Source organism: Onychomys torridus, chromosome 19 (genome assembly GCF_903995425.1).
Source record: "Onychomys torridus chromosome 19, mOncTor1.1, whole genome shotgun sequence".
NCBI lineage: Eukaryota > Metazoa > Chordata > Mammalia > Rodentia > Cricetidae > Onychomys > Onychomys torridus.
In genome coordinates this window covers 58,094,019-58,106,748 of record NC_050461.1, presented here as the reverse complement: position 1 = coordinate 58,106,748, position 12,730 = coordinate 58,094,019, and the positions used below count along the sequence as shown (strand labels likewise).

The window sequence follows — 12,730 nt, the reverse complement described above, 5'->3', positions numbered from 1 at the left end:
TTCGCCTCAGCCAGCAGTGGTTGTACAAACTTCCCTTCACACCAGGGCTTGTCCACACTCTGCAAGGGTCAAAACTTACACGGTGTGCGGAACCGTCTTTCAGAGGAACTAGAAGGGAGGCCCTCCTACTTTCTCACACACAGCAAGGCCTTGCCAGGACTACATGAGCCATTGTTGACAAAGTTCCCAGGGGCCATTGGTGCCTGTAGTTCCTCCCGGAAGCTCACAGGGGCGGTGTGCTTCAAGTCTCCTCTGCTTGCAGTGTGTGCGGTTCTTGTGCTTAACCCCTGCGTGGGGACAGGTGTTGGTTTGCATTCTCTTTATGGCGCCTTCATCAGAGAGACCCTCAGCCCTCATGAAGTGTGCTTGGTTTCAGAAACCCACCCTTCTTTTCCTTGGATGTATTCAGTTATTTTTAACTAAATAGTCACAATAATTAATATATTATTATAGAAAATTTAGACATCAAATTGAAAATTTATTTTTCATGCTTAATGCACATATATGGGCCTCTGGGTTGGTGGTGTGAATTAGCCGTGACTGGTTTGTGTGGGTTAATAGTTTTGAAGGTAATGCTTGTTTGTCCTATGAAACTTCAGGATGAAGAAGTATGCACAGGAAAGAGAGAGACATTCTTGCCTTTGTCCTCAGATGCCATGTGCTTGCTATGATGTCATCCTCTGTCCATTCTGTTTCTCCAGAGGTGTGCACAGTGTGCCTGCAGTGTGTACTGAGCTACATGCCTTTCCATTCCTTTTTAAAAGATTTATAACACAGTGTAACACAGATAGTTGTAAAGGTTCTTCTCCAGGTTGACAGTGACAGTTCATCGAATTTTCTATTATAAATAATGCTGCAATAAACTTTGCTCATGTGATCCCTCCTATGAACCTTGAAAGTACACAGCACAGAGCTGGAGAGATGGCTCAGTGGTTAAGAGCACTGGCTGCTCTTGCAGAGGACCTGAGTTTTGTTCCCAGCACCCACATGGCAGCTCCCAACCAGGGATCCAGTGTATTTTTCTGGCCTCTGCGGGTAACAGGAATGCACATGATACACAGACACACATGCAGACAAAACACATGAAATTAAAAAAAAAGTATATATGGCATATATTGCTAGAAACATACACACATTAAGTTTTCAAACTAACGTGCTAGGGATTCACACATCTTCGAACGTGAGGGTGAGAACTGTTCCGTGCACTCTAGTTGGCTGCATGGAAGCGTCTCACACTTACCCACTGCCCTGTGCACTGCTATGCTGTCTGTTCGTGTCTGGCCTATCTTTTGCTGGTGATACCAAACTTCTGTGTTCTTTTTCACAAATATTTTTAGCTGCTTTACAATCTCTCTCTCTCTCTCTCTCTCTCTCTCTCTCTCTCTCTCTCTCTCTCTTTCTCTCTCTCTCTCTCATCCCCAGGGCCTCATACATGCTAGGCAAACCCTAATCTATTAGTGAGTGACACTGAAGCCCCTGATTCTCTGTTGAGTACAAAGAAAGCTCCGTTCATGAAGCCACATCTGTTATTTGTTCTTATCCAACCCCACAGCAAATACTTCATACATTTTTGTGTATTTCCTAGTTCAATTTTTATATTTAGCTCTGAATTATTATATTAATAGAGTTATATTTTTATTTCTTCTTGATGTATTAAATCAGCATCCCTTAATGACTAATTCATTTCCCCCGCTGAGGTGAATATGTTAAGTGTTTGTAACCTGGGAGGTTTCCTTAAGCATTTCCACTAACCATCTGAGCCCCACTGCAGTCCATATCTGCATTATGTTGCAATTCATCTTACATATCAGCAGGGTAATCTCCACCTTGCATTATGTATTTATTAATTTATTTATTTAGGAATCCTGCAGGAAGCTGTCACTGAGTAACTCTCTTTTCTGAATGTTTTGTGTGTACATCTCGGGGCTGGCAGGAAAGTAAAGTGGTCAATTGTGCACTCTTGCTGCCTAGATATTAAAAAAAGTCACTAGTGTGTTCCTTTTCTGATTCACTGTGCCATTTCAAATGAGTTATAGGGGGCATCACAGGCCTGTACCCCTTCACCATAAATGTTTCAGAAGCAAATGGGTTATCTGCTAGAGATTTTCCCAATTATAAATATCCACTCGACATTTTAGTTGAACTGTATTACATTTAATTATTTACTTGAAAGAAGAGTACAATGCCATTTTCCAAAAATATCAGATGACTTTCGAGTCATGAGCTATTTTTTGTGGTTTTTGACTACCCTATAGGCTTTTTGATAAAATTACCTATGTTATTTGCCTTTCCCAACAAAAAGTTTCTGTGAGAGCGGAGCAGGATCCAGAACTGCTAGATTCAATGAACAGGGCCAAAGTGCTTGAAGTTTCCAAGGGGCTGTGAGCACACTGTTTTCTGAGTTGCTTTCAGCTTGCACTCTGGGGTTTGTGGTGAAAGACAGATCACTGTGAGGTTATGCCAGAGTGCTTCCTGAACAAACCCCACTCACTCCAGCACAGTTGTCCCAGAGAATGCTTTTGGGGCTGAGGTTTAATTCCATTCACGAACAGAATAAAACATCCATTCTGGAATTTCTGAGTGATCATGACCACCTAACTGATTTATAATTACGAATAAAAACAGCAATTATACTTAATATGGACCCATGCCAAATTTCCAGGCTGTTTACTTCCTCATGAGTAATAAAATAACAACTCTGCCCTGTGTTGTCTAAATAATTCTGACAGCTTTGATCCTTACACCAGCAGTTTTCCGTGTGGGGTTATTTCCAGTGGGAAAGGATTACACATTTTACAAAGCCCAGTGCTGTTATCATTGTGTTTACAGAGTTCTGAAATGAGGAATATATTTTTTTCCCTGATTAAACCTTATTTAGCATAAAAATGTTGGGGGGTTTTGGTGAAAATTCACTGAGTGAGATTGACTTATTTCAATTTCATGAAAGAATTATTTGTAAATATACTGCTAGTTTTCATGGTCTCCATCTGTCTAATGCATTTGCTAATTGAGAAAGGAAGTAATTTAATTCTTTAGAAGCCCAAAGTCAAAAATGCTTTTCTTTGTAAGCTGAAAATGAACTGATCCAGAGAATCATACATTTCCCCAGTCACTTGAAGCTATTTGGATCTGGAAATGCCTTCTGCTTGGAATGACAGGCAGCTGTACATGACTGTTGAGGGTCCCTCAGTTATCCGCCCTGCCCTGTAGCGGATGGCGCAGGTCCTCTGGATGTTCCCTTTGGAAAGTGAGACTGTCAGCGAGAGAACAAAAAGAGATGGGCCGAGGGCACACAGCACTCTGTGATGTGACATTCAGGAACCTGTCGTGAGAACTATGTGAGAGCCCTCTGCAACCTTGTCAGATGATCCTGACAAACCGTCTCCATTGGTCCAGGCTGTGTCCCTAACAGAGAAATCCCGGAAGTGTCGATGCTCTGGCAGCGTTCTGTATCCCTGGTGCTGACTGGTCTTTGTAAATTATGTCATTTTCGCCAGTTAAGGGCAGGATATTATAATTTCTTACTTCACTTTGCCACACTAAGTATCACCACAAAAACCCCAGTGAAGTCACAAGAACATGTTCCTTTGAATTTTTAAGCAATTATTATTCTTCTTTAAAAGATTTAGCTGTACATAGGCAAATAGCAAGTTGGACATGCCGTGCATCGCTGTAGATGCCAGGAAGCTAAGTGGAAAACTCCTTGCTTTGGCAGAGTCTCAGTTTGAACATGCTTTTGCTAAACAGCATGGCCTTGGAGGAACACGGTCCAACCCAACTCTGCCTGCAAGCAAACCCTTGTAAACCCAGTCCTCATCTGACCCTGGTCATGCTGCTTCTCCCTTGAAGAAGTTAAGCATTTTTGTACATCTCAGACTTTGTGGATATAGGATGAAAGCATGGGGCAGGTTTTCTCTTCAGGTGACATTAAACTTGCAGAGGTCTGTGAAATGAAAGCTTGGCCCATAGCTCTGAGGAGGACCAGACAATCTGGAAGGTAGCAGAATGCTGCCTGCTGTGTTTGTTCAAACAGGGATACCAAGGCACCAGGAGCTTGGAGCACACTCCTGTGTGACTTGTGGTAGAAGGACCTGATGTCCCGGCTAAAGCCACTCTGCCATTTAATTCCACGTTACCGACATGCCTGCCAGACCACATGGTTCTGCTTCTTACGGCTTTGTGGTCATCAGGAAGTAATGCACAGGCAAACCTTGCTCCTGATGATGCCTGCATGCCCCCCGCCCCCCATAGGTCTCCAGGCAAAGTGCAAATACTGCATTCACCGGTTTTCTATTGTCTTCTAGAGACCGTGTAATCGGGTTGATGATGACTGCCTGCGATCTTTGTTCTGTGACAAAGCTATGGCCAGTCACAAAACTGACAGCAAATGATATCTACGCAGAATTCTGGGCTGAGGTATGTTCCTGATTCTTGTATTTACTCAGACATTACTAAGAAATGGGAAGATGTTTCAGCAGAAATCAAACACGGTGGCTAGTCAGTCTACCTGATACCTGATTGGTCATGTTAACAGTCACCTTGGATAACTGTGGTCAGTCACACACCATGACAAATTTAGCAGTTATAATCATCTAGCGAGAACTCTGTTGCAGTCTACCTGACTAAGGGCGAGTGCCCTGGCCCCCACAGAAAGAGTTGGGGACGGTGCTCACTGAGCGTTGCTGCAGTGACTTTCCTTTCCTGTCAGCTGACCTTTGCTCACTGCATGTGTGTTACTGGATGCTGCTTTAAATGTACACCAGGCACGGAGGGTCCCGAAGCCCTGGGCTGCATCTCCCACCAGTGAGGAACTGGGGAGAGCCATCCTTGTTTGCCTCCGGCAAAGACATAAGTGTGCTCACTGGCCAGCTCAGGTTCTGCCTTCTGTAGGGCAGCCATCCTCTAGAGAGTGGTTCTCAACATGTAGGTCACGATCTCCCTGGGGATTAAATGACTCTTCAGCAGGGGTTGTCTGAGACCACCAGAAAACACAGCTATTTACATTATGATCCACAACAGTAGCAAAATTACAGTTATGAAGTGGCAACGAAAATAATTTTATGGTAGGGGGTCACCACAGCATGAGGAACTGTACTAAAAGGGTCTCAGCATTAGGAAGGCTGAGAACCACTGCTCTAGAGCACACACACACACACACACACACACACACACACACACACACTTTTTTTGGTAACAGAACCTGTCATACTTAGTTAATGAAAGTGAGATACACAGGTCTCAAGTGCACTAATCCTTCATTGCCACGGTCAGCTCGGGTGTATGTGTGAGCTGCAGTACATTCTATACACACCACCTGGGAAAGCTCGACTATTGCTACACCAGGTTTTACATACTATGCAGATCATACTTTTTCAGCAACATTTGAATTCCAAGCTGTGAATGAAGAAGGTGTGACAGGCACCAGTATAGGTTCCCTCCCTGCATACTCCTTGCTGATCATCCAGTCCATGGCAGATAAAGCTCCAAGCATTATAGGCAATCTCCAGGACCTTGTCTGTGGGAAGAGCCATGAGTCATTTCCAGGTCCTGTGGGTTGATTGACCCCCCTGAAGTCCAGTGTCTCATCTCCTTCCCACCATGCTGCTGCCTCCTCCTCTACCTCTCTCCCACCTCCTGTGCCTTTCAGAAGGAGTAGACATGATGAAGCCTGAAGTCTTGCATTGGCCCCAGAGCACCATTGCTTTGGCCCTTAGCATGTTGCTCTCGAGAGTCAGCACCCCCATGTCAAAGCTTCCCACAAGCATGGGATTCAGATCTCCACCCCACACCCCCACTTCCAAAGCCTGCCTCTGCCCCCTACAGTCTTTGAAGTCACTTGTTGGGTGCCTGTCCCTTGCTTGTCCCACATCACTGGGCTTCCTTTTCAGCATCATGTTGCTCTAAGCACACACTGATGCCGTCGCTTATTGAGAAACCCATTCCCTCATTTGACTTGTGATATTGTCCTGGGCAGACACTCGGTAGGTAGAGAAGAAAGCAGCGAAACCCACTGGTTTCTGAACTTAAAGTGAGGAGCTGAAGCACTGGGGCTTTGAGGACCTGGGTGGTACAGGGCAGGTTGCAGGGCACAGTGCTTTAAGTGAGGGGTATAGGAACTCATTTCTGACTCTGGAAATCCTAGAAGGATTCAGTGTAGAGTTGTGATTTCTAAAGGAAAAAAAAAGTTCACTTAAGTATGCATCGTTAAGAAGATTTCAACAAACTTTAACAAAACAGAAGCTCGTGACTTTGGAAGAGCTATAAGGATGCTGTGAGCATCTTGTAGCATTTCCAGAGGAGCAGGTGGAATGATACAAATACTCATCCCAAAGTCTAGTGTGCGAGAAGTCCCTTACAGCATCCACTCACAGCAGGAATGCGGTACCAAGCTGTGTGTCGGCGGTCCCGGATCCTCAGTGTTAGTTTTGGCAAGCTGCTCATCATCCCTCTGTCAGCAACCTCATTTCACACAAAGGAAGAACCATTTGAAAAGGAAGCAGGGGTAGCCTTTCTGCCTTTTCATACCTCTCACCCCTCCTGCTGTACAGTGGCACCAGAGAAGAGGTTTGGGTGTCCAGGATCTTGGCAACAACAACAACAAAAAAAAGTGTCAGTACACAGTACCAGACAGTGACACAAGATTGCCATTGCTTTTGACCGAATGTCTCTCAGGGCATGAGACATTTTAAAGAACATTTTCATTAACACCAAAATTTTGTATGACTCTTTGAAAACCACGGATAACTTCGCCCTGTCTATTCTAGGGTGATGAGATGAAGAAGCTGGGCATACAGCCCATCCCGATGATGGACAGAGACAAGCGGGACGAGGTCCCTCAAGGACAGGTACGGAGGACAAGAGCCGTCTCTATGGTTGTCTGTCTGTCTGTCTTCCCATCATCTGTCTGTGGAACTTGGTGGTTTGGAGCCCTCTGTAGTAGACAATTCTCAAATGCAGAGCTCCCTGTTCCCGTGCTCTGTCTGGTTCCTGGGTTTGCGGGAACCTGTTGGCGTCCTGCCCACACTGGGGTGCAGACACCTGCCTCTCCTCCTCCTCCTCACTGCTTCTTTTCTTTCCCTGTTTTACATCTGGTTCTGAAATTATTTGAAATACATCTTGTCATTAAGGAAGGGATGTAACAAAGTCTTTCTAAACAGTTGTAACAGAGGGTTGCAGCCTGTCCCCCAAAGGTTCCGTTTCAGGACTCTCAATCTGAAAGATACTTCCTTTTAAAATAGATTGAGCTTTGCCAAAAGACAGACTCTTTTCTTATCATGAGGGAGTTTTAAATAGCCCTGAGACCCACAAATACTTTTCAATGCTTCTAAATTCTAAATTGATCACTGTGAAGGTATTTTGTCACGACCGTGAAGTACTCCGCTCTCCAGGACATAATCTTTTTCTTGGGTGTTGTAGCCCAGTGATTCCTTGCTCAGATTTAGAATAAGAAAACACCTGCATGGGCTATGTAACTAAAAACAGACCTATTTGAGGTGGTTCATCCCTGCAGCCCTAGCCCCGGGGAGCCTGTGGCAGGAGGTTCATGAGTGCTGGGTCCACCTGGACTGCAGAGGAGACATTGTCTCAAACTTATGTTCAAAGCAGTTCAAGCGGAAGTGTCTAAGCATTGCTCTCGCATGAAGACTGTGACCCCAACTACTGCAGGAGAAAGCAAAGCCGAACCACTTAGACCCCCTGCTGCTTCTGCTTTCTAAAGAAGCTACTGGGCTAGCTTAGGGAGCCAGTGAGGCCACTTTGCTGTCTGTTGGCCAGTCATGAAGTGGGGCTCCCCAGTGGAGGGCAGTTGTCTGGGCTCTGTGCAGCTGTACAGTGACCCATGTCTGCCCTTCACTAGACAGGCTGGGTAATGTCAAATGTCAGAACTGTAATGTCAGAGAGAGAGAGAGGAGAGAGAGAAGGAGGGAGAGAAATAGATAGATAGATAGATAGATAGATAGATAGATAGATAGAGATATTGCTGAGTTAGAATACCAGTATATTTGTTAAAGAGAAAAAGTCTGAGGGAGGGTGGGGATGGCACAAGGCTCAAAGTCAGAAAAGAAAACCAGAAGTAACATCAGCTGCCCCCTGAATGCTAAGCGGGAAGAGAGCTGGGCAGGTGAAGGACTGTGGGCCTGACTCTACAATGTCCACGGGGCAGCGTCACATTAGCACAGGATCTCCACAGGCCTTGGATTCTAGTCTGACTAGTTTAACCTGTTTAAGTCACTGAAGTTCTGAGTACGCCGCGGGTGTGCACTGCAGCAGTGTATTAGGGGTTTGTGTGTGTGTCCTTGGCTTCATCTGAATGCTCTGTCAGCTAGGCAGCACTGGTCCTCTCAGGGCCCAGAAGACACAGCACACAGCACACATACACTCAGCACACTCACAGCACACACATACTCAGCACACACACACACACACACACACTCAGCACACTCACAGCACACACATACACAGCACACACACACTCAGCACACACACAGAATACACATACACAGCACACACACAACATACAGCACACACACAACACACATACAGCACACACATAGCACAACACACAGCACACACACATACACATAAACACACCACACACAGAGCAGAGTGGCTGACTTCAGACTTGGGCTTCAGGGACAGTGGGAGCATCTCAACATCCTAACCATGACCTTGTATCATTTCCCCGACCTCCCTCTGTGGCAGCTTGGATTCTACAATGCTGTGGCCATTCCCTGCTACACCACGCTGACACAGATCCTCCCGCCCACAGAGCCGCTGCTGAAGGCCTGCAGGTAGGCACAGCATTCACTCACCAGCCTGTGGGCATGTGGTATGCACAGTTTATAGTGAATCTTCTGATCTGAAGCTTGTGTGTTTGCTCTGCTGTCCATTTACTGCGTGCAGTGGGTCTTGGGTGGGCCCAGCTGACTGGTTTTCTCAGGGATCAGAACCCCACTCTGTTTTCCCCCCCTTTTTTATTAGAGTTGAATTTCAGACACTAGCTGACACTAAGACAGCCTGTTCTGTAGCTCAGACAGGACAAATGGTGCCCCACCCATGCCGTGGACCAGGGCAGGTCAAAGCACAGCTGTCCAGCTGAGCTAAAGGGGCTGTGTGCAGAGAACCCCTCAGAGAGAAGTCCCGCTTGGGAAAGCAGGGGTGAATGGTGTCCAGGTTTTCTCAGTGCCCAGGCTGGGCAGCTGGAGTGGACAGCAGGGAAGACGTGGGCATACGTTTAGCCAGATGTGGTGTGCTTCAGCCTCTGGGTGGATGTTCTTGAAAACACCAAACCGATAAAGCCAACAAGGAGGGCCATTTTGACTCATTTGTTTTCCTGTCTGAGAGACAGTGTTTCTTCCATCCAGTCCTGGAGAGCATGACACATGGCCCATCTGGTTGTGCTTCAGCAGCCTGAATTATAAGCAGTTCACAGGCGTTTTGATCCACAGAGGCCAAGAAGGATGGCTCCACACCTGGGCTGTGGCTCAGCCCCTCAGGGAGCCACTCACAGAAGTGCTGGCATCAAGGGGCAGTGGGGATAGCAAATCACCTGCACCCAGACCCTAAGTTGAAAACCCCTTTCCTATCCGGAACGCCATGCTGTCTAATACATATTACAAGTGGGCAGGGTACCTAGCTGCTGGGCCTTAAGGCACAGGCCTGTCTACTGTGGCACTCAACACAAGCAGCCTGGAGAGTGTGGTCGGTGGCTTTGGCTAACCCACATCATTTCTTAAAGACCATTCCAGTCTTTAAATATTGTGTGTGTCATTTCCGAACATATCAGACTATCCCTAAGATCTGGGAAAATGATACTCAATGTTATGGGACAGATTAAGAGTCTTACCTGGCTTCCATTGTATGTTAGGATAATCCCCCCCCCCCCCCCCCCCCAAAGGTATTTTAGCATGCTTGCTAATAAAAGGACATTAGGGGATTTTTTTTCAGTAGTGTTGTGTATAAATTTTGTCAAAGCAGGTCTCAGTGGGGTGAAGAACTCTGCCAGGCTCACAGGACAGGCTCGCACAGGGGGCTGTCACTGTCACTGGTTGCAAGGCCGTCTGCCTGTGATGTTCCAGTTGAGAACAAGGAGAAAAAAAGATTAGAGGTCAGTAGGAGCACGGGGCTCCGATGGGAGGTCACCAGAGCGGAGGTTCTGCTTCTGCAGTGGGATGTTCTGGAAGTCCAGGTCAGGGGATCTGAGATGTTTTACACACGAGAGGCTGTCCAGATTAAACGCACCAAGGAGCACCTCCCTGGCCTTCCTAGGTCTGTGTAACTTGGGTGGTATCATCCCGCCCTCTCACCTGCGACCCACCCCTGGCTGCCCCTTGCCCCATTAGCCCCGACAAGGAACCCTAGGTACACCTGCTGACTCCGTCATCCTCAATAATTAGGAAATACGACCGACCCTCGATCCAGCTCAGCTCTTGTCTTCACAGCCGGTGGAACAAGGTGTCTGGTGCTCTGGTGGCTCTGGTGCTCACTGCTGAGGAGCCGTGGCCAGAGGCTGCCTTGCTGGCCTGCATCAGCCGCTGTCAGCATCAGAATGACTGACGAAGCTCAGTTGTCCCACACAAGTGATGTCACGTTTGAAAGCCAGTCCAGAGGTCACCTGTAACTGTGTCCTTTGTTCCTAGGGATAATCTCAATCAGTGGGAGAAGGTGATTCGTGGGGAGGAGACTGCGTTGTGGATTTCAGCCCCAGCAGCTGGCAAAGGGGCATCTGAGAAGCTGCCTGTGAAGGCTGATGACTGAGCCCGGCGAGTCACCTGCCCAGCGACTGCCCCTCATCCTGCTTCTTTGACTTTGTTCCTTTTATTTTTAAGCTGGGGAAACCTCTCCCAGAAGGTACCATCACACACACATACATACACACACACACACACACACACACACACACACACACACACACACACACATGTGAAGCGGATGACCCCTGCTTGCCGCACACGCCTTGGACAGTGAGAACCTGGGGCTCCACCTGACTTCTGAATGCCATCCGCGAACAGGCCAGCGATGCACTGGCCTTGGAGGTGGGCAGAGACCACAATAGGGCTTCCTGCCTGGGTCCTTCCATGAGGGTGTGGCCAGTACCCTGGTTCTGTGCTTCGTCTCTACGGCAATGCTGCTTGGTGGCATTGGTTATAAATAGGACACATGTCCCTGTGGTGACATGTCACCTCCTTGTGGTAGCCTGGGACACAGGTAACGAAGGTCACAACCCACAGGTGATAGAGAAATTCAAGTTGTTGATTGTAGGCAGACTAAGGGTGTGTTCTTTCGGTTTATTTGGGGGCACATAGGCAAGTCAGCTCCACTGAAGGAAGAAGACCTCTGCCCTTGGTCAAGGAGACACAGGGTACATCCCAGGCATCTAAAAAGTGCAACTCTCACTTCAAACCATGTCAAAAATTAAAACACTTTCCCCTCACTGTAGACTGTAGCCTTCGGCAACTTTAACCAAATCCTTTGCACAAAGAAAATAAAAGCAAGGCATACACATTTCCTCCAGCAAGAAGACCTGTGAGTAAACAATGTGAATTTTCAAATCAGTTTCTTTATATTTTTATTGTGTGCTAGGGCAGCATTTTTATCACATCCCAAATGAAAGATGATCCTAAATAATGTCCCCTTCCATGCTGTAATCCCTTCAGAGGCGCCGGACAGTGCAGCCTCAGTCTCCTGGAATTCCGATCTCTCCCCTCACGGTGCGGTCAGGCCCAACAGGAGGAGGTGCAGGGCCATCACATCGACCCCTGATTATGTCCTCTCTGCCACTCTCATATCCAGTGCTCCTCAAAGAACCCCAAGTGTGACTAGTTCTTGTGTGTGACTTTCTGGGGACTGCTGCTGTGTGAAGTTTGAGAAGGCAGCAGAGTCCTCTGGGCCCTTCCTGCTGGGTTCTGAGGAAGTCCCGGTTCACACCGTGAGGATTCTCATGGCAGTGGCATGGAGTCGCTGCTTGGTGGTTCTCGCTTAGTGAATGAGTCTTGAGAAGGTAGAGGCTGGCCAGGAATGACGGCTCTCTCACCACTGTGGCAGGTGTGTGGAAAGTTGCTCTGAAATGAATTCCTGAAGTAGACTTGGATGCGCTCGATACTGTACACACCACTGCTTAGAGAAGCCTGGCATTTGCAAAAATCTATTCAGTTTTCTTCTACATACTGATTGATGTTGTAGCAGAGTGGGCTGCACACAGACCTTGTTCTCATATTAATACCACGTGTTCAGTTTCCTCACGGGCTTCTGGGAAGTCTCCCTCCACATGCCTCCATTTGCTGTTGTCCCCACAGGAGGTAAAAGGTGATGCAGGTGAACACCAGGGCTGTGCACACATGCACACATGGTGTGGGGACAAACACACAGCACACACCAGACAAAAGGAAAGAAAGTCACCTCCATATTCAAAAGCAGTGGTTCTCCATGTTGGGAAATGAGGCCATGAATGAAGTGTTGACAAGTGGAAGGCTGAGGCAAGTCCACTGTCCTCATACTGACATGTGGCACTAGATTATCCACACAAGTTAATCAGTCATCTGTCTCGGAAGCTGGATTGGAGGAAAGGACAGCTGTTTAAGATGGTTGCTTCATTCTGGCATTTTGAAGGTGTGTGTGAAGTGAATTTTGTCCCCGGGTATGGAAAAGGATCCAGGGGGTGGGAATCCTGGGACTGCTTTTAGCATTTCATGGTTGCTGTGGTAATAAGGATATTACAGAAATCTCTTTGAAT

At 47.1% G+C, this 12,730-nt stretch overlaps 1 protein-coding gene across 4 annotated transcripts in view; it reads left to right on the top strand.

Annotated features, from left to right (window-relative positions):
• Pde10a (phosphodiesterase 10A) overlaps nucleotides 1-12,372 on the top strand; it is a 426,835-nt gene extending 414,463 nt beyond the window's left edge. For all 4 annotated transcript variants that reach the window (XM_036168831.1, XM_036168830.1, XM_036168829.1 and 1 more), the window contains 4 exons: nucleotides 4,305-4,416; nucleotides 6,765-6,845; nucleotides 8,701-8,789; nucleotides 10,638-12,372. In XM_036168831.1, the coding sequence (XP_036024724.1) occupies nucleotides 4,305-4,416; nucleotides 6,765-6,845; nucleotides 8,701-8,789; nucleotides 10,638-10,755 (400 nt within the window). In that variant the 3' untranslated portion in view covers nucleotides 10,756-12,372. The remainder of the gene's footprint in view (nucleotides 1-4,304; nucleotides 4,417-6,764; nucleotides 6,846-8,700; nucleotides 8,790-10,637) is intronic.
• The last annotated feature ends 358 nt before the right edge of the window (nucleotides 12,373-12,730 follow it).